Genomic DNA, 22,271 nt, shown 5'->3' on the forward strand with positions numbered 1-22,271 from the left:
TTATTGCTGTCACACCTCTGAAATGAAAATAAAAGTACTTGGTGTCCAAAAAGGTCGTGCAGTATCCTACTGAGAGGTCCAGTACTCAACTGAACAAGGCTGTAAACAGTGCAGTGTAAGTTGGCCAGGCCAGACCTGAAAGAGGCACTGCACCAGATGGGCTCCAAAAATGCTCTTCCCAATCTAAATGTCATCACCAGGGACTGGTGAAGGGCAGACAGCACCTCTTTACACTGTTTGCCTTCACTAAGTAAAATATTTATACTATATAGAAGTCTAGGATTTTTACCTTTTTTTTCGGTGTCAAAAGAGTATGAAGTCAATATATTAGTTTCTTGTGTCTGAAGATGTTTTTGTATCTTTCAATAACATTCTTGTGTATGATGAAACAGAAGATGTTATCCAGCAGCACATTATGACAACGTGAAAAAAATCTCTAGAACAAGGCATGTCTAGCATGTTTGAGAATACTTTTCAAAGCACTTCTTAGAACATCTTCTGGGCTGCTATTAAGCAGGCTGATTTCAATGTTTTGGGGGTGCAAAATCTCAGCAGTTCAGTCCTCCTACCTTTTGTTCTTTTCTGCATTGCCTCTATGTATAGAAATAGGGACGAAAGAATTTATTGAATACCCCCAAAAATTGTTAGTGTGGGAAATGACAGGAGAGATATTTTGAATTGCAAGGTTGTTTTTTATTTGTATAAATACACATTACACATCTAAGCTTTCTTATGTTTATGATTGTCGAGTTGGGATAAACATATTTATTTGAAGACAATACTGAAGTGTTACTCTCTATAGGTAGTTTAAAAGAACCACCCACACTTACCACTTCTATTCTCTTTTTAATATCACTGGATTGCAGTGTTCCTGAAGAAGAGCAGACTGTCAGCCCTGAAGAGTGAAGTTGTATTTACAGATTGCCAGTAGCAAAGTGCAAGCTTCCCACAGAGCCCCATATGCTGGTTTTTTAGGAGCCAGCTTTCAGTGACAGTGGCTTAGTTTCTACATATATTTATCTCTCAATATCTTTGAGTGGGCAGTGTGTTGTGGTACAGACTGATCTAAGTCAGCTGTCCACCTTCTCTTTCCCAGTCCTCTGATCCATACATTCCATTAACTTCCTAGTGATAACCAATCATTCCCATACTTTCTCCTTTGTGTTTTTTGACAGGCATCTATTTAGAAACTGGAACTAATATAAAACATAGGATTATGACTTACTAGCTCTTTCAGCTATATATTTGAGATTTTCATAACCTGATCCAAAGAGTATATTTTAAGCTTTTTCTTAGGAGAAATGTGGGGTAATGAGTAGGTCTATTGTGCTCAGCTTTCAAAGTGAGTTTTTAAAATGCATTTTTTTCTAACACTTACCATAAAATCAGCCATACACCCAGAATTACATACAACCTTAATTAGAATTACAGCCAAACTGAAGTTCTTTTTTATATTGCCTCTGAAAAAGATTGTGACCAGAAAATTAAAAATAATTTTAGAGAATATTTAGGAATTCCCATTTTTGGTAGGCTATTTTTCCATCTCACATTAGCTAAGAATCTTATTGGAGAATACATACAAAATTGAATGTGCTTTGGGTGCTGTGTCCATGGTTATTAGGATGTGCAAGTTATTGTTAGCATTTCTGTTTGTTGAGAAATGATACAGAAATCAAACAAGGTTTATACCATGGGATTGTGTATCTAAAATTAGTTCCTCTCCATGAGCCCAGACTATAGAGATATAAATCAAATTGGATATGATGCACTCTTATTCCATCTTTTACAGTTACAGCCATGTAATGTGAGCATTTGTGCAGAGTGAGCTGATATTGTTGAATTGAGAAAGAATATGGGCTTATTTTATGTTTTGAAGAATAACAGTATTTTAGTTTTATATTGATGCTGAATTTGTTTCAGAAGCAGCTTTTGTTTTACTCCAAGTATTTTAAGACTTCCCTAAATACTTAGGATTGAAAAGTGACTGACACTTGTTTTCTAAGTCAGATTCTGCAGCTTTAAAACAAAGCTGTCTGAATTACTGATCTGCAGCCCACAGAGAGAGTGCAATGTGCAGTGTAGGTAACAGCTAAGTGTGCAAATGAGAAGAAATGTGGATATAGAAATAAAGCCAGACATTTTCAGGTCTCTTGCTGCATCACAGGTCTGTACAGCAGCAGGTCTCTACAGTTTTTGAATACCATGAGAATTCATAATATGGTTTGAAAAATAAAAAAAATTTATATTTTGAGCATCCTCAGTAAGGGAAAAATTAAAAAATCTATGAGAGATAAACTCTGCTATGAACAAGATCTCAAAGATTTTAGAAATTGCAGTGTTTGAAAATCAACATATAGAAGTCCAAAATTTTTTTTTTCCCCAAGATCTGAAGACCAGAAAAAATCAATCAAAATGAAAATGAATGTAAATAAACAGACTTTGGAGTAGTTTTCTTGTAAAGAGAATTTCATTACTTTTAGAATGAAATTCATCAGTGACTCCATTCACTGAATTTCATGATTTTCCCATAAAAAATCTGGAGGCCCATAAAAATCTGGAGGGAGAAAAATTACGGTAATGAGAATTTAAACTCTGGACAAAATTTGAATATAGTTATGTTCTAAAAAATCTGCATATAGTGTGCAAGAAGCTATCTATAAATTTGATTTTTTTTCTAATAGTATTCTTTTTTTTTAAATAAAGAAAACCTATAATGTGTAAACAAAGTGTTTTGAGTAGCATGAAAAATTTTGTCATCTTTTCAGTTTTTTACTTTGTATATTTTTCCATCAGACTGTATTTTCTGCAGTAATGCTTAGACCTTAACATGATAAAAATTATTAAATCTGACTAGAAAAAATCAAACTAATAGACTGAATTAAAAAATAAATAATCCCATTGCTTATTAATTTTTGAAAAAACATTTTTAGATGGACTTGTCATTGCTGAGTGCTGGCAATTTTTAGTTTTTGAATGTTCTGTGGCTCTACCATCTGATCAAGGAGGAATGTCATAACTGCTAATTTAATCCCTCTCTTCCATTATTTAAATGGTAAAACTATCAAGTCTATATTATAGAACATCATGACATACATTTTGTAGTACCAAAATCATGAAAGTTTAACAATAATTAATTACAAATGTATCTGAAACCTAAATCTGAGAAATACGAGCCCCTGTGAAATGTTGGCCAGTCTTCTTCCACTGAAAATTATTCACTTCCTTGGAGCTCTGTAGAGGCTCCTTTCACAGCAGAATCAGGATCTTGCTGTCTCAGCAATTTCCTGTTAGTTTGTTGTGAGTTTGGGCAGTCAGCACGATAATTTCAATGAATGTCACTGAACCTGACTTGAGGAGATGATAATAATGCTGTTCACTTGTAGGTAAGTGAATTGTACTTCATGGACACACACATCAGAGACTTTTTTCCAAATTATAATATGGAGCATTTTATGGTCAGTGGCACAGGCCATGGTTAATTTGTTATATGAATTTCACCCTAGAGAGCCAAAATGACAATTAATTTTCTCCTTCATGCTTCTTCCTTAGTTTTTCTCTTTCTTTAAATGGAGCATAGGCCTTGGGCATGTTATCTTTGTTTGCATCCATTGGTATTTTGTTCACAGATTATATATACCAGGATTGTATTTATTGTACATCTATTATTTATTTATTATATTTTATTATATTTTATTGTACATCTATGGTTTCTTAAATACTTTAATTAAAAGGTATTTAACATGATACAGGGATGTCTAAAAAGGCCTTAAACTATCAAATATTTTTCTTTTTCTAATAAAAGAAACTCATTTAAGATATTAATTTACTAAATTGTAATTAAACTACAAAAATATTTAAAAACCTGTCTTGAAGCAGTTTAAGAGAATTACTGTATTTCTCTGATACTTGATAAAATCATGTTATTAAACTACTCTTCTGTTGTGTAATGAGGTTTTCAGATAGTTTTAATGCTATTCTGACATCTTCTTTCCTGTGCTGTGACCATATAGAAACAAACATTGCTTTCTCAATCCCATTATAATCTCACTAATTTTATATTCTTCTGCTCTTCAAAAAGCTCTATGCTTTTGAAGATCTATCCAGCACTTAATTCAGAAAGCCCATATTTTTAACTAGATCAATCATTTCTACACTCTGTTAATAGATTTTTTTTGGGCACTAGGCACACTTCCACCTTCGGTGTTCGAGTAACACCTGATGTTGTCAGAGTAAACTAGGCTAAGTCTCTAAACTGCATTTTCATATTTTTGTAGCCAAATAATTGCAATTTTTTAATGAAGTTCATAACCAGAAGAGATTAGTATTAAGAAATACAAATATTAGAGATGTTACACATTAAATCACACCTAAAAGGTTGTAAGTGATGCTGAAAAAACCCCTATAATTCACTTTGAAATTATATTGCCTAATGGAATTCTGGGTCTGAGACATAAAAATATATTACATTTATCAAGAACACAAAGTTGAAAATATAGAGAGTTAGAAATTGTAGGTAGTAGGTGATTTAGTAATATGATTCACATATTAAAATAGTTAGTACCTGGATGTCAGAAAAAGTGTGACTTGCCAGAAGGCACTTAGTCATCCAGTGAATCCATTAACAGCACCATTTGGCAAGAAATTGAAATTTTCTCTAGCACTGTCATATCATCTGAGGTGCATCATTTACTTACAGACTGGCACTCTTCTGTTTAGTATGATGTCTGTGAGATTTTCAACGACAAGGAACAAAAATATTCATAAAATCTTGCTAATTACAAGATATTATCAATTATTATTCTGGCTACCTGCCTTCTTTGTATTGTGACATCTTATGGAAGTCATATTTCAAAATCTACAAATGCAATAAACATTTCCTGTTTCCAGAATTGTCCAGATGTCCACATCCTATTCTTTGGTTCAGTTTAGAAATCTTGGTGTGATTGTTTGGAGAGCTAAAATACATAAACCAGTCAGAGTTAAGGAATGCAAATAATAAATCAGGTATTGCAAGCATTTAATTTTTGAGCTCATATCAGGATTCTAAAATTCAGTGGTAACAACAGTATATAATTAGGGTTCTCATATATGTCCACAATTTACCACATCAAGACATAGCAGAAGAGAGAAGATTGACTGGCATATCAGAGAGTCTGTTAATTGTAAAGGTGGACTCAAAACTGCATCTTGGGAAAGTTCTGCTAGAGCTGCAGTGCCAACAGAAGTGTGCAATATTTTTAGGGGTAGTAGCTCATATTGTATGCCTAGCTGAATATACATTTCCCCCTTATAAAGTTAAACACTTATAGTAAAATGTGCAATTGCATTTCAAAATTGGAAATTACTGAAATTGCTCAACTAGATCTCTAAGGCTGTTGATCCAGAAGTGATTGGCATTTTTGTGGTTTAATTTCTCTTAGCTGCTTGAGTTTTATAATTTTGAAGGGGTGTGGCCTATGCTATCAAATTCTCAAATTCTTCTATGTCTGGCAGCAATTATAAAAAAGTTTAAGGTTCTAATCATCCCTGTTACATGTGTTACTTCATGTATTTTCCCCTGACACTACTTCATTTCAATATTTTTTTTCCAGATAAAGGCTTATATTCATATAATTCAGGTAAATTTTCAGCATGCCAGAAATGCTTATTGCTTCCATATACGTGCAAAATTTAATTTAATATTTTATTGGTGTGCTTTTGCTACCTATTGTGCAGATACTAAATTGCATAAAAGTTCTTTGGCTTTTCTTGTCTGCTTTTCAGTAATAGGTCTTTTGTTGGCTTTCTTTATTCTTAATGTCTCAGTATTGAAATTGGAGCAATATTGTTACACCATACTTGCTTTGCTTGCCTTCATTTTAGGTAGAGCTATGGTAGGAAAGCTGTAGTGAGCTTTATTACCTATACTAGGAAAATGCTATCTTGCTTAAACTGGATTAAAAGGAATGCTATTATATTACAGCTGTTTGAGAACTAGAGTAAGTATATTTAGAATACAGACATGGGGTAAGTGAAGTACTGGCAAAATCAGTATTTACACTGGTATATATTTTTACAGTTTCTTGTTGGTATAAATCCCCATTACAAATCCAGCTCTATCTGAGGAATTTGCCTTAATTAAATATAAGTAAATTAATAACATACAGTTTTTACCAACTTAAATTTTGTAGTGCATTTCATTTGGGACTTTTTACAGTTTTTGCAGTTTTAATTATTGGAATCTCTTTGAGAATTGGTTCAACTAATTATCTTTTAGTTATGTTTAAAAAATGAAACTCACATTGTTATGAAAATAGATCCATGCCACGATGGGGAGAAACAAAACCCCCTTAGGGCAGAACTTTCTTGAGAGTAGTAGTAATAAAATCCATTTTCCAATACATCTAATGTCAATCTCCCATATTTTTTCTACTCCTTTCTCTCCTGAAATAATCCCACATTCTTCTCATGTTTTACAATATCTTTGAATGGGGAGACACCAAGTTTGGTTTGGCATCTGTGGGCTTGCATACATGTAGATTAGGTGCAAATTTTAGCTTGATTAAATTTCTTTTTGATTAAAGACTTCCAATTTGTATCTCTCTCTTCTATCCAGAAGTTGTATCTCTCTCTTTTATATTTCTCATCTATCCTATTCTAACCATTTTCAAAGACCTGTAGGAACTTGATAGAATTTGATATTTAAACTCCTCTGTTAGTGTAGATGTGGTTGGTTGAAAGCCTCTAAACCCCACTATTATGTGCAGGATGATAAAGTGACATGGAGACAGCAGGACTGCATGAGAAATTAGCTCACACTAAGGACCCTTGGGCACAGGCTGGATGAATATCAGAGAGCAAATTCTTAAAACAGTTGTTATGAGACTCTTTTGGGGATGCTTATATGTCAGCTCTGAACACAGAAGAAATACAGGCTATGCTAAGTGACTTTAAGCGGTTGTGAAGGCCTTCTGTGAGCTCCAGGGAAGGAACTGCAAGCATGCTTCACTACCCTTGGTTGCCCCAGGGAGTCCACAAAACCTTGTAAAAACTTCCTGCATTGTAAGGGACAGGATTGGGAGCCTGGTCTGCGGTCTTTTTCCTTTTCTTTTTTTTCTTTTTCCTTTTCTTTTTTTTCTTTCTCCACAAGAAAAGCACAGAATTCCTGAGCCATAAATTTGGCACTTTCTTCTGTATTTAGGTTGACTCACACTAATTCATTTCTCATTCTATCCCCTATGCTAGTTCATTTTGATAACTATGTTGGTTGGTCACATGCGCTTTAGTAGAGCTTTGAACCTCCTGTGTTAATCATCTCCTGAGGCCTATCAGAAATGTCTGTGGGGATACATGAAGCACAGAAGGTATTTTGTTTTATTTCCTCTGTATATTAATAAGAGAGTGAAGAAAAGCTGTGTGCCAACTTCAGTTGTCATGTGGAAGGCAGAAGATTTTTTGGAACACTCCACAGATTTTGGTTGCTTTGTAAGAAAATGTTTTTGTTTGCATATAATTTCATTCATCTGGGAGAGTTCCAATTATTGAGAATGTTATGGATGGAAATGGGATTCTGGTGAAATAAAACAGAATATTCCAGTTGGCAGGGACCTACCACAATCATCTAGTCAAGAGCCCAACCATTCAGCGCTGACCAAAAGCTAAAGTATGTTATTAAATACATTGTCCAAATGCTTTATAAACATGGACAGGTTTGGGAAAACCAAAGAATATTCTGTAAACATTTTTTCAATTGTCCCCATGATTTTTTTTTTAGAAATTGTTAAAGCTTTCCATGGCCACCAACACTGCATCCCATGAAAAGTTTACAAAAAAACCCTCTTTCATTAATGAAATGGAATGAAACATCTCATTTTTTTCTTTACATTACTTCATCCCTGAAGATTAAAAATGGAAATGTTTTTATACTAAGAAACTACTGTATTATAAATTCATTTTACATGTAATAGAAAGTAAAAATGCAAATAGGAGAAAATTAAATAGAACGTGCTTGCTGAATTGAAATTGAAAATAATGTTCCTAGTGATTTTTAGGTGGCAGGTTTTTTCCCTAACCCTGCAAGTGCTGTGAACTTCCAGTTCTGCTGTGCACATGTTCTCACAGAGCTGTTGAGCTGGGTGAGGTGGTAGCCTGAGTAGCACTGCAGGGAAGGAGTAGGGAGGTGTGGAAGGGCAGAAGGATGCTGAACTTTGACAAGTTCTGATGGGGAGGTTTTCCATCATCCCCAGTGTAAACTCTCCCCTGAAAACTTTTATTGATACCCAAACTTGGTAAATGGAATATAAAAAAAATATTTTGATTTCCCTGGGGCTATGCTGCATTAAGGCATTTTTGAGGGTTACAGTAGCATGGGATCTATTTTGCCTTCCATCCCTAACTGTAATAATTGTTAATCTGGGTGGAAGGGATTTGAAAGTCTGTATTTACCATCTATTTCTGCCCAGTTATCAGACAAAGGGTGAATAATACCTCCAATAATGTTTTATAAATCAACTACATACTAGTGGAATGGCATCAAAGAAAAAGTTAACTACAGGCAAGCCACTGGCATCAATCCATTCATTTATTGTAGACAGTATCCTGGAATAGAAGATTTTTACTGAATTCTGAATTTATGTAAGAATGGATTTAAACTCCTTGCTCTTGATTTTTGGACCACATTTTATAATGTATATGTCAAAGAGTTTATGATATTAACTAAATACTAAATAACAGTTTCTCTCATGATATTAATTTCCAATAATTTTTGAGAGGCTTCAGTGTCCCATTTCACAGATAAGATATTAATTATTCTTTCTCTTTTTTGTAATCAGTGGTCCAAATTACTTAATGAAGTAGTACTTTGAAAAGACATGGCTAAAGCGGGACACATGCCTAAATCTTCACATTTACATTGTCAATAGGTTAAAAAGAAAAGTACCATCTAAAATTAATATAAAGCAGATGAGATCACTCTTGCAAAAATTCCAAGAACTATTAAACTAATCTGCTAGCAATTATACTGACATTTCAAATACTTGCTTTAATAAAAGATATTGACCTGTGCACTTTCTAGTTTGTTCCATTTCTGAAATTAATGGAAGATGTTTGAAATATGTATAATCTGAATCCTCTGCAGAAATTATGCATTCCAGGCAGTAGTTCTTGACATTACACATTTAATTGATATAGCATTGCTTTCCTTCCCCCTTCCTGAAAAAATTGATTGCCAAAGATAAAACCAAGTCATTAATTCAGCTTTAAATTTCTTCTGACTTCTTTACTATCATTTAAATTTACATTTGTGAGGAAATGAAAAATATTACTTAAACGTGATTATTTTTTCAATTGGCTTAAGTCTGTTAGTTGTTAGAGCTGGCTTGTAGCAGCTTGAGGAGAGAGAGTGGGTGATCTGAACTAAACAAGCTTCATATCTCATCTTGCAGTTCAAGCTTTCATATTTAAGGATGTCAGGTGTTACAAGAGACTCTCCTCTTTTCAGTGGCAAAGACAGTTTAAGAAATCACTGAAATCTTCCTTTACTTCCTTTCTTTATTCTTCTTTCTCTACTTTTATTCTTTTTCTACTCCCATCTTTTGGGCAGGTCTCAATCCTGGCCCAGTCACTTTTTCTTGCACTGGCTCTTCCCTGAAGCTCGGATCTCTAGATCCTGGAAGATGATGTGGAGCTGAGGTATTAGGGGATTCTGGAACAGGTGGATGTGTCTTGAGAAGACAGAGAGAGAGAGAGAACCTTGTCTTTTATACCTGCGCTCTGTTGAAGCTTAATCTCTCTTTTCTGCCAGATGTATCCTGTGACTACAACAATATATAATTTTAGCTACACAGCTGGGAAGTGTAGAGCCCACTGTGACAACAGCTGACTATTTTCATCCTCAAAGATGCAAATATCTCCTCCTGAATACAGAATATGATATTCTAAAAATATGTTAAAGCCGATGTACTTAGCTGTAAATATAAACATAAATAAAAAGCAACCTCAGTTGTAATTAATTAGATTCATTCATAAGAATGAATTAGTTGATGAGTTAATGACATCTATTCAAATCATAGTTGATTCAGCCTTTTTACATCTTTCATGATGAAAACCTTTCCAAGCAGCCACGTGATGAGCATCAGCAAACCCAATTGCCCTCATCCTCCCATTCCACAATCCCCTCTCTGACAGGGCCTGAGTAACATTATTGGCATCTCTGCACAGCAGCCACAAGCCCACTGCAAGATCAGTGCCAGGCTACCAAAAGACAGAATCCCACTGCTTTGCACTCCCTCTGGGACCTTTTGCCTTTCAGGTCCCAGCCAAAGCCCAGCCAGCTAGTAGGGCTCTCTTGCTTAGTGCTTGGCCACAAATATTGTCCTCTTTTAATGGACCTGGATTTGAATAAGTGGCTAAGAAGAATGGAGACTAATCCATCTTGCTCACTGGCACGTGTAACACTACACCATTAGAAGCTTCTCCTGAAAATGGCAACAGGGACAGCATCACAGGTGGAACGGATCCTTTCTTTGGGGAAAAAGAGAGACTGGGCCTTGTAATACTCTAATTAAGAAAATAATCAGAGGAGGTCAAAACCTTTTCCTTCATTTCTGCCCTCTTCTTCTAGGGGTTTTTTTTGAGTGCTAATTGTCATCACTTACTTGTAATTTTTTGTTTTAGAAAAAGACTTTTTATTTCTTGAATTCAAAAATATTTGTCCCCTACCCATTGTAGCATGGCTATTTCTAATATTTTGTAATAAATTGTGCTACCAAATAAGAATTGCATGACTTTCCCTGAGCTAACTTTAATTTCCTATTTGTGAGGAAAGCATCAACCTCTAGTGTAATTAAATAAAGACAATTAAAATTTCTTTACGGAAATTGCATAAAGTATTGGCCGGCTAAATTGTTTTCTAAGAATTAGCACATATCACACTCACACCATTTTTTAGTTGAATAAGTTTTAAACTGAGAAATTTTTATCCTCAAAGAAATAGTCTGCAGTCCAGATTACAAATTCATGCACCCACATCTTAATTGCTGCAGTGACTTCTGACTTCTCATAAAAGGCACAGAAAAAATAGAAAATGTACAAACAAATGCATCAGGAACAATCAGAAATTTGGAAAGGTTTGCATGTGTAAAGGAACCAAAGAATGATATTTCAGCTCAAAAAAAGTGCAAACTAGAGAGATAACTATAGCAGAACACAGAATGCTGATTCATGTTTCTCAGAATACAAAAGCTTGGAGGGCATTGTCTGAAATGATATAATAGAAACAAAATATAGGGAAGTTGATTTCACACAATGCATACTCCAATTGCAGAATTTACTGACATAGAATATTACAGAGGCCAAGAGAATACTGTGACCAAAAATGAAATTATATGAATTTGTGGAGAATAAGTTGATTACTTATTGTAGAGAGGATGGCTTAGGAGAAGTCTCAGATCTTGTAAGCACACTTTTTCTGCTAAAGAAAGACCTTCCACTATCCTCTAGTGAATAGGATGTTCAACAGTCTGAAATGACAGGAGTTCTTACAATTCAAATAATTTCTAAAGTTCCTTTAAATTGAAAACTCTATTTTTGTCAAAACCACTCTAAGTACATGTCCTCCCCATTTTTTGCTGGAAAGGAGGGTAGACATCCTTCTGTGCCAGTCATACAGATAGAGCATTAAGACTGCTTTGTCCTGGGCTTCTTCAGGTTAACTCCAAGTATTTTTACTGATATTTTTGTGTCTACATTTTTCAGAAAAGTTGTCCCGGGGCAGGAAAAAAAGAGCTTGCATGTGATTGGAGGTGTGGTGACAATTAAAGTTTCTGCCTTCTAATTACCCATTTTTAGAGGGTCAGAAACTTAAAATAGACACACAATCTTGTTGAAAAATAGGGATTTTTTTCACATTTTAAAGAAGTAAATTAATAATTATGAATCACATGCCAGTGTTTAACCCTGATATCATCAATCAAATACTGTTTAAAAATGCCACAGAAGACTGAAGTAAATTTAGGCTGAACAAAACCTGATATTTTTACTTTTCCTGTGTGACCTACCTTTGGGTTCTAATTGTGGAAGTGGAATCTGCTTTTGCCAAGTCAGCTCTCAATATTTTGGCAGGTATACATTTAAAAGTTTGCTTGTGTTTCATGGCACACTATATGTGTGAAGCTGCCTTTTCTCCTGATAATCCTTATTAAGAACTTGAAGAAAGTACAGCATGCATTTAATATTATTCCTATTAATAATCTTTCTGTTATTCAGAGACTTTGGGGAGGGATGGTGCCTTGTATATAACTGTGTGATGCCAGTTTCTGTACCAAGTGAATACAAATATCTGTGTATACGGAATTAATATAAACTATATAAAAATATTTCATAAAAGCAATGTTGTGGAGATGTATTTCAACATTTCATTTTATATTACTTTTAAGGTTTAGCTGAAATAATTGCTGCAGTCATATATATTCAACAATTATAAGTAATTACCTTTATATGCTGATGTTAATGCTTCATGGTATAGTATGAAATCCATACATTAATTTATGTATTATTGACAGAGGATAGTTTTAACTTACAGGAAGGAAGATGATACATGTCTTTTCTTTTTCCAGGATCCAAAAGAATCAGTGACAGTGAAGTCTCTGATTATGACTGTGATGATGGAATTGGTGTTGTTTCAGGTACTAATGTTTAAATTTACTTCTCCAAGTTCAGTAGAAATGTTTCTTATTTATAATTTGTTATGAATTTTGCAATGTTTTTCTGATGAAAAATAAGTGAAACTTAAGTATATATTTTTCTAAGAGACACAAAATGGATATTATGCATCATGCATCTCTAATCTCAAAAATTACTAATGGGGGAAAAAAAGTCAGTGTGTGAATGTCCTTATTGCTTTTATATAACAATACAAATAGCATAAAGATAGTGTTTTTAATAAATGTCCAGAAGTGTTCAGGTAATTTTTTTGACAGACATATATTGATATATCCTGTAAAATTTCATCATGGAATAATAGCACTGCCAAAGGTTTGAAACATGAACCTTTAAGGCAGGACAGGAGACAGCAGATAATCTGTTTCACTAAGTATTGGAATGGAGCCCATTGGAGAAAAAAGTTATCCTGTCAAAGAGTATGCCTCCCCTTCTAAGAGAAAAGATAATACCAGATAGAAAATAATCATTGCTGAAAACACTAAAATCATAACCATATACTTTTGATGACTACAACAGAGAATATATTTAAGAATCATGGACATTTTTTAGGTTGGATCAAGTCCAACTGCTAGAATTGCAAAGTCCACTACTAAATCTTGGCCCTGAGTCCCACAGCCACACGTCTGTTAAATACCTGCAGAAGTGGTCACTCCATCCCTTCCCTGGGCAGCCTGTTCCATTGCTGGACAACTCTTATAGGAAGATTTTTCCCAGTATCCAGTCCAAAGGAGGCAGCTGTGTCACCTGTAACCAATACTGAGGGCTGCTGCTATCAGCACAGAGTGGGGTTTTCCTCTCAGTGCATGTTCTGTTACCCTGCTGCTGTTGGGAGGTTTTTAACACATAGAGCTTTCTGTGCTAGACAGTTTCAGGTTCTCTTGGGTGAGGTCCAGCTCCAGTGTTAGACAGTGGGGTTTGGGAAAGGCTGAGCAGTATAATCTGTCTGCTCTCCACAGCAGCTGTGGGAGAGTGATCCGCTCAGGTCAGTCAAAGGCACCCATCAGCACATGGGCTACAGGACCTCTGCTGGAGGCTAAGGAAGGGGAAACAGGACAGGGGAATGAGAGGAGTACAGCTCACCTTGGATTAAGAGGGAATAAAAAGAGCTGAGGTAGGCAATCCTTAATATTCCGAGATGGTGTGAAGCCAAGTATTGATCAATCCAGACATTTAGTGAACAATCTAATTATATGAGTTGGCCTGGTTCTGTTTTAAAATCTGTTACCAGTCTGAGCTCAGATGCATTTCTATTTTGTCTACATAGTCATGCTTTTATTTCCAGCTTTTTCATGGTTAGCTCATAGGCTGTGCTTAATTTTGACCCTGGTATGTTGCTATTTTATGCTATGGGTCTTGCACTTGCTAAGATAAGGAGATAAATTTATAATTTTTTTTTTTAATAATAGACAGCTTGTAAGTTTTATGAAAAAGCCCTTTCTATAAACTGATAAAATTTTACAGACTTTATGATACAAATAGAGCACGTCATATTTGTGCCAAGGTTCCAGGAGTTATACCAGATAAAAGAAAGAACACTAGGCTGCAAAACCACTAAAGTTTCTGTGTTCCTTAAAACATTTATCTTCAAACAGTAACAGGCTAATTTTTCAGATTATTACCTTAATTAGAAAACTATTAAGGAAAATTTACAGCATTTTTATATTCCCTCTCCCTGTTTGCTTTATTACAGTCAGAACACAGGAAGGATAGATAGCCAGAGTGGTGTGAAGTACTGGAACCAAAGAGGCAGCCATCCTCAGAAGCCCTTTGTTCCTATTTACTGTACTCTCAGTCTTTGATGAGCTTTCTGTCTGTAGTTAGTAGTCTCTAAGGCATTCAAATTGCCTGTACTCCCAAAAATAAGGGCTTTCATATTACTGTGGGTCAGTTAAATTAAAAATGTATCAATCTAATTTAGGAGCTTAAAAATAAAGGTAGGAAATAACTGGATTTAATGGATATATTTCTAGAATGCCCAGTATAGCATTATTTTGAAAATTGAAAAGTTTTTACTGTCTGGAAATAGGTACCAAGTTTTGCAGATTTTTTTACCAGGTGCTGGAACATCAGCAGGATTCTTATGAAACATCTAGATTTAAAACTCTGATTCAATAAATTTATCTTTTGACAACTTGTAAAATTATGGTCTCAACAGTTCAATGAATGAGTCTACTTCCCTTACCTGAGTTTCTGACATATCTTTAGTTTTTTAGGATATTTAAGCTATTGAATTTTCCTGAACAATTCTACACCTTAGTTGCATTTTAACTCAGCCTGGCTGTGTGGGTAGGAAAATTTGATGGTTTTTAGGTTTTGAAATACTAGTTTAGTGCCTTATTTTTTTTTTGTGCTGCTGCCTCTATGTTTGTAAGTCTTCTTGTTTAGTCTTGTCTTGTCTTACCATCCGCTCTCCTTATCATTCCCTCAATCGTTTAAAGCTCCTTTATTCGTTTGTAGACTCATCACAATCTTGGTTTAAATATATGCACTGTTTGTATGGAACCATTTGTCTCTCCTTGTTTTCTTTCTTTCTCACTTACCCCAGTTCTTTCATTTTGTGTTTTCAGGTTTTATTTAACATGACACTTTACTCTTCTTCTGTCTGCTATATAAATAGTGCTTTACATGAAGTAAGCTTGCCAACATCTTTCGAGTACTCTCAGTGATCCTTTCCATAAAATCAATTCCTAGTATCACACCTGTGAACTAAACTCCAGAAACCATTAAGAAGAATAAAAATTAACTCTTTGCTCTGCTTCAATTTACTTCCATTCACAATAGTTGACTAGATGTCCTTTAAAGTTTTCTTCCAATTCAAACTATTCTGTGATTTTATGACCTCTTGGAGAAATTATTTATCAAATCTGTCACTTCTTGTGGCCTGGATCTTGGCTTAATTAGACAAATGTAATAAACTTCAGTCTGTTGTTTCTGTCAACAGGAAAGGCTTTTAAAAAAATAGTCATAAACAGATTGAAAAATTTCTGTGTCTTTTTTTCTGGCTACACATGTATTCTCCAAAAGCAATTGTCACAAAAAGTTATAGCATATTACATATTTAAAAAGCAAATTTTTACTAGATTCTAAAATAGCTCTCTTCAAATATAATGTACATTCATCTTGGAAAACACTAGAATAGAGTCTCTATTAATATTTTATTTTTGCTAGCATTAATCTTACCATAGCATAGTGGAATGAGCAGCATTCTGGTAATGTCTCTAGATTGGTTATACACAGCTCTCAAACAACTTAAAGCATTTATTTTGCTGTCTTTAACAATAAACCTTGGCCCTCAAAGTTGTCTGTCACCAGCAGTTCTGTGTAGGAGTACACCTGCCCTTTAGAATGCTCACATGTCATTTTTGATAAAAGCTATACAGTATTTTTATACTGATTTTTTTTTTAATGCCAGAAAGGTTTACAAACATCATTTATATTATAACAATAAATACAACTCAGTGAAAGGCAGGTTGGTTTTTTGGTGTTTTTTTTTCTTTCTAGTGTCCAAAGTTAAGCATGCATTGCAGTTAACAAATTCAAGGAATATGGACTATAATTTCTAAACAGTTTTCTTCCCAGATTTTTTCTAATGGATGTTGAAGCTAGGGAATACAAGCAGCCTACTGAGTCTGACTTTATGAACAGAGACATGTATTGTCAAGACCATTTAATCATAAAATTCTCAACTATTGTTTTAGTAACACTAAAATATTAAGTAAGATAATAATGTTTAAAATTCAGTTCTACCCCAATATCTCATCTGCATTACAACAGATTTTTTATCATGAAACACTTGCAATCTGAGATATGTTTGAACAGAAACAACAAATGAATAATGGAAGAATGTAAGGCAGTGAATTCTGCACAGACTGCATTACAAGTCCCTGTGGAGAAGAGCTTTTCTGAGTAAAAGAATGCAGCCTCCAGCTTTGAGAAGAAAAACATTTATAGCGATAAGTTTTTATCGTTATGCAGAAGACAGGTGGAGGTTTCAGGAGGAAATAAGAATATTTATTCAGATAGTTGAGTCCATGTAAATTAGGAAGAAATAGTAACCATCAGTACAGGAGTTATTACTGAACATTCCAAAATATTTCTGTGTTTGAAGAAGAATGAAAAGAAATTATCCATTTTTGGTTTTCACCTCTCAACACACCTGAGGAATCCTTTGTTCAAAAGAATATTTTCACTTCATGCCTTTGCTGCAGAGGAAATGTCTTTTTCTCTGCTGATAACATGGGCTGAATTTTTATGCCTGAATCCTGTGGATGATTGCTTCTCAAAGCAGATGCAGAAAACACACTTTGGTTACAGATTAAAATCGACCAGATTTACCACTGCCTATAGAAAGATATCATACAGCATTAGCACATAGAGTGGATTACTTCTATCCCTACTAAAATACAGATTTCATTGTATTACCAGATTACCAGCTAGCCCTAAGTGGGAGCCTGTAGTGACCCAAAAGCCCAGTACCTTCAGATGTAAACACTGACAAGGTTTTTCTTTTATTGTATGTTGATACCAAGTGCCCTGCTCTCTCTTTCTGGGCTCTCTCTTGATTTAAAAATCTTGGTCTGTGCATCACAAAAATCCCACTTCCAAACTGAAATTCAAGCCATGTTAAATAGTCCTTATGCTGACTGCCTAGATCAATGGATCTTTAACCATTTTCCTTTCTATCAAACAAATAATTTATATATTATTTACAACTTTTTGCCTAAAGTTCTTTACACATTATTATAATTCTTCAAGCTTTTCTTTCATTTTAGTTTTCTTACTTAATTTATACTTTCCATTTTACATGTTTATTCTCCTATTTAAATTTTGAATGTAATACTTTTATTATTTTAAAAAAAGAGAAATTCTTCAGTATCATTTCCTCAGCTGACAAATCATCTTTCTCTTCAAACATCCAAATTCTCTCAATGCTTTTCTTTAAACTAGTCAAAACTATTTTAAAATATAAGCTATATCACTTCACTTTGAAAGTAAAGATGTAACTTGATTCAAGTTTTATTTTCAGATAATTACTAATTATAAATAGCACTCTCCTTGAGGAAAGTTTAGGAAATATGAACTTGGTGTGTTAGTTTATATTTCACCAGTCCTGTATCTGTGGGGTGACAAAGGCATTAACAGGCAACGAAAATTGCAATGAAGTTGCATTCCTGTCAGAGATGCTCTTAGTGGATACCTCTCACATAAGGGGGTCACTCATTGGGGTGAGTTACAATTGTGGTAATTTAGAAGAGCACTTCTAAAAAGGAAATGTAGCAAGAAATACTGATAAATTCCAATCCAGTGTGAAGAGGAGGCCAATTTGGGGGACTTGCTGGACAGATGCAAATACACAAGGATGAGTGCTTAACTAAAGAAACATCTTTATAGTACCTGTGGTGGTTTGGGGTTTTTCCCCCCCCAAAGCTTTGCATGTCATGCCGGGTATAGGAACAGCACTGAAAACTCAGCAAGCTCTAGTTACTGTGTGGGAATGATTTTCCAAAGGAAAAGAATTGTCTCAAGTGTGATGGGCCCATAAATATGATTCATGCTGTAGAGATAGAGCTAAATATACCTGTGAGGAACTGAGTTGCTGTGCAGCAAGTAACCAGTTGTTCCTACTGTAATGTTTACTGATTCCTTTGACTGTACATTCATCCTTCCCATGTTTGCAGAATAATATTTAATACAAAAAAATTCCCCAAAGCAATCCATAATGTATCTTCAACTTATAAAGTATTCAGATATCATAATAATTCAATAATTATTATAATAATTCAACTTATTTGATCAGTGAAAGTCAGCAATTTTTTAGAGGACATCTAAAATCTTCATTTAGATGTGCAAATCACCCCAGAAGCTGAGCACATTTGTATGAAAGAACTGAACTGTCTCTAAAGTGCCCATATGTGAAATGTTGGTATGTTAAGCATTTCAGGTGATTTGATTATATAATTGTTTTTAATTAGTGCTCATTCAAAGTCCAACTGCTGCAAGTATTAAAAAGTCAAATATCTGAAAGCTTGATGCTTCAATCAAATACAAATGTTAAAGTGGAGAAAACACCACTTAACATCAGTGTCAGAAACAAGTCAATTACGTTGCCTATGATGAGCAGACATTCTAGTACTGCCTTTCTAGAACAATTTTCATACTAAGAGTTTCTTTCATGTAAATCAAGCAGCAAGGCATCTAAATTAAAATCTTCATTAGTACACTTCAGTTAATTCTTTTTAGGCCTATTTTAGGGCTGTTGATGTGAACTTAATATTTGGAAGTTTGTGATTTTCTGCAATTTTGAACCTGACAGATTCATAATTTATTAACAATTCAATCATCAGTATTTACTGAACATGTTCCCTGCATAGCATAATGTTAGCACAGCGCAGCTATACTGTGTGGATTAATATTTTAAGTCAAATATATTAATAGTCTCTCTTAAATCAGATAAAACTAAAACTTCAGGTCTGAAGAAGCTATATTTAGTGTGCTTTGTAAAATCCCTCTTTTCATATGTATCACTTTCTAATGAAACCTTCCCATGACAGAAGAAGGTGGTGGCACTGCAGTTATCTTTGTCATGTGTCTGTCTTTTAGGTGTCTGCAGCTCACAGTTGTTTACCATTGATTATGTCTACACTGATTATCAGGTTCTGGGTACTCTCTATGCTGATTTAAGAGGCTTGCCATAGTTATAGAGCCTTTGATTCTATGCTAATGACTCAATATTTATAGCTGCAAGCAGAATAATGTTTATCCTATTTTTACTACTGCTATAAATATCTGCTTTGCTCAAAAGCAACTCATTGGTCAAGCTACCCTTATGACCTGTCTTTTCTGGCTATAATTTCTTTTCACAAGAAAATGTTTTCTACTTAACTTCTCTAACCTTGTTTCCAAGATGTGCAATAGTTTTTGAAATTGGAAGTTAAATTACACCTACAGTACAGGCAGTTTAATCAGAGCTACATTAGCTCTACAAAACTGAAGGATAACTTTGAAATTATCTCATTAACCCATGTTAGTGGGTGGTCTTAATTAAACAGTTGCCTTTCAATGTGTGGCCTGTTAGGAAAAGAGTTTGTAAATATAACTATTTTTGTTTTAGGTAAATGGATTATAAATGTCAGGGGTTTTTTGGCAACAATAATATTAGACAACGTTAATCTATTTATTTGATCACAGCTAAACACCTCTAGTTTTCTTCCAAAAATGTAGCAAAAATTTATCAAAATTTAACAAAATTGACAGGAATGCTGATTGTTTCTGCCTTTGTTATTGTTATAAGGAAGCAGTACCAGTGTTAGTTACAAGGAAGAACTGCATGACTACCTCAAAATTAATGTAAAGCATACATTTGATCAGGATTAGACTTGACAATTATTTACAAAGTCATATATTTTGATTTATTGCCACAATACTGCTCATTTGGTCAACTGCAATAACAAATTAGAGCTGGAAGAGGCTTTTTGTTCCAAAGTAATTAATTTGTTACTGTGTGCAGATTTACTAAGTTCAATAATTTTGATTTACTTGTTCTCACTTCTAGGAATTTTTTAGACTTTTTTAGAATTTTAAAGGAGGTTTTCGTTTTTGTTCTGTTAATTGATTGCCTTGCCCTTCATTATGTTTATTCACCTAGAAAATCTTACAATATTGCTCATTCCCCTCATACTTTGATGTCTGTACATACCAAATATTATATAAACTGCTGTTTTTCAAAGGATTTACCTATTTCTTCATGTTACTACTCTACATTGTTTTCCATCTCCAAATGCAACAAATTTTCCTTGTGTATACAGAATATACTCTGTATTTTCTGTCAATAGATATGCAGTTTTAGGAAAATAAGACAATATTTCTCTCTGTTCTTGTACTGTAAATAATGTTTTTTTATTTCCATATCTAGGAGTTTTTAACTTGCTGTTCATTTATGTGTAGTGGATTGACCCTGGCTAGGTGCAAAGTGGCTGCCAAAACTGCTCCATCACTGCCCTCACAAGCTAGAAATGGGAGAGGAAATATAACAGAAGACTTGTGGGTGGAGATAAGGACAGGAAGAGATCACTACCCATTATGGTCATGGGCAAAACAGACAACTCAGAGAAAATATTTATGGCAAATAAAATCAGAGTAGGATAATGAGAAAATAACCCCCTGAAATTTTAAAGCTTGCCCCATCCCTTCTTTCTCTCTGGTCTCAACTTTACCCCTGGTTCTCTGCCTCCTCCCTCTCAGCTGCACAGGGAGATGGGAATGGGGGTTGCAGTCACTTCATCACACGTTGTCTCTGCTTCTCCTTCCTCCTCAGGGGAGAACTCTTCAGTCTGTCCCTCTGCTCCAGAGTGAGGTCCCTCCCATGGGAGACAGTCCTTCATGAACCTCTCCAATGCCAGTTCATCCCATGGGCTGCAGTTCTTCACAAACTGCTCCAGCATGAGTCCCTCCCATAGGGTGCAGCCCCTCAAACTGCTCCAGGCTGGGTCACAAGTCCTGCCAGCAAACCCGCTCCAGGGGGGGCTTCTCTCTCCACAGGTCCACAGGTCCTGCCAGGAGTCTGCTGCAGGATGGGCTCTCCACTGCTGTTACTTTAGCTCTTTTACTTCTGGTTAAAGAATTGCAGATTTGCAGAGTGTATTGATTTCCAGGCTGACTTGCAAAAATATTATTTATCTCCTACATTTTAGTAGTGAGTGAATAACACCCCGTTTAAAACACAGATAAAATATCCCGTCTTGCCTTTGGTGATCTCAGAATTATGTTGCACTGGCCCCTATATGTTTTAACAGTGCTTAGAATAATAAATTTACTTCATATATGGGATAAAATCTGTATTTCATTACTGACTCTTAGCTGAGGACACACATAACAAGATTTGACAGTGGTGTAGTGAGGAGAGACTATGGCATCCTCAGCATCATTATACTGGTGGAATGTAATGGTGCTGTGCTTTTTTTCCCCCCTTTATGTACACACAAAGAAGTTTAGACCTAAATACAGAATGGAAGAAGTTATTTATGAATTAAGATTGTTTGTATATATCCTTGGTTGTAAGGCTATATAGCAAATATGAGTACTCAGTTGAAAGTATTGAACATACTTGGAACCATAAAGCGGAATGAATTAATAAGGTTTTGTTTAGGTCCTAATGAACATTTTCCAGGAAGAAAAATAAGAAAATCATGAGCAGAAGATTATTCTACCCTTGGAAGATTCTCATGGGAAAAGTATAACAGTTGCATGAGCCAGAATTTTTCCGGTGCTGGGTGGATCTCTCTAAGTATTCTTTTCTTGGTTACTGTCTTTGGAAAAAAGAAATGAGTTATATCAGTTGTCATAGCCACCAGGAACTCTCTGAAGACCAATTCCTGCTAAGCTTTATAATCAGGTTAACAATTGCAAATCTTCAATTTCTTATCATTATGTTTTAGTTTCATCATCACAAAATTTGGGAAACTAATTTGAAATTGCTGTATATCTACCATCTTTTTTTTCCACAGAGAGTATTGCACCATGGGACAGTGAATTCAACTTTTTCAATTACATGAAGACCATCACTTTTAACACAT

At 34.7% G+C, this 22,271-nt stretch overlaps 1 protein-coding gene across 1 annotated transcript in view; it reads left to right on the forward strand.

Moving 5' to 3' along the window:
• Window positions 1-22,271, forward strand: part of RIMS2 (regulating synaptic membrane exocytosis 2) — a 446,152-nt gene that overhangs the window by 260,127 nt on the left and 163,754 nt on the right. The window contains exon 16 of the mRNA XM_059865145.1: window positions 12,594-12,662. Coding sequence (XP_059721128.1) covers window positions 12,594-12,662 — 69 coding nt within the window. The remainder of the gene's footprint in view (window positions 1-12,593; window positions 12,663-22,271) is intronic.

This window comes from Haemorhous mexicanus, chromosome 1, assembly GCF_027477595.1.
Source record: "Haemorhous mexicanus isolate bHaeMex1 chromosome 1, bHaeMex1.pri, whole genome shotgun sequence".
NCBI classification, from domain to species: Eukaryota; Metazoa; Chordata; class Aves; order Passeriformes; family Fringillidae; genus Haemorhous; species Haemorhous mexicanus.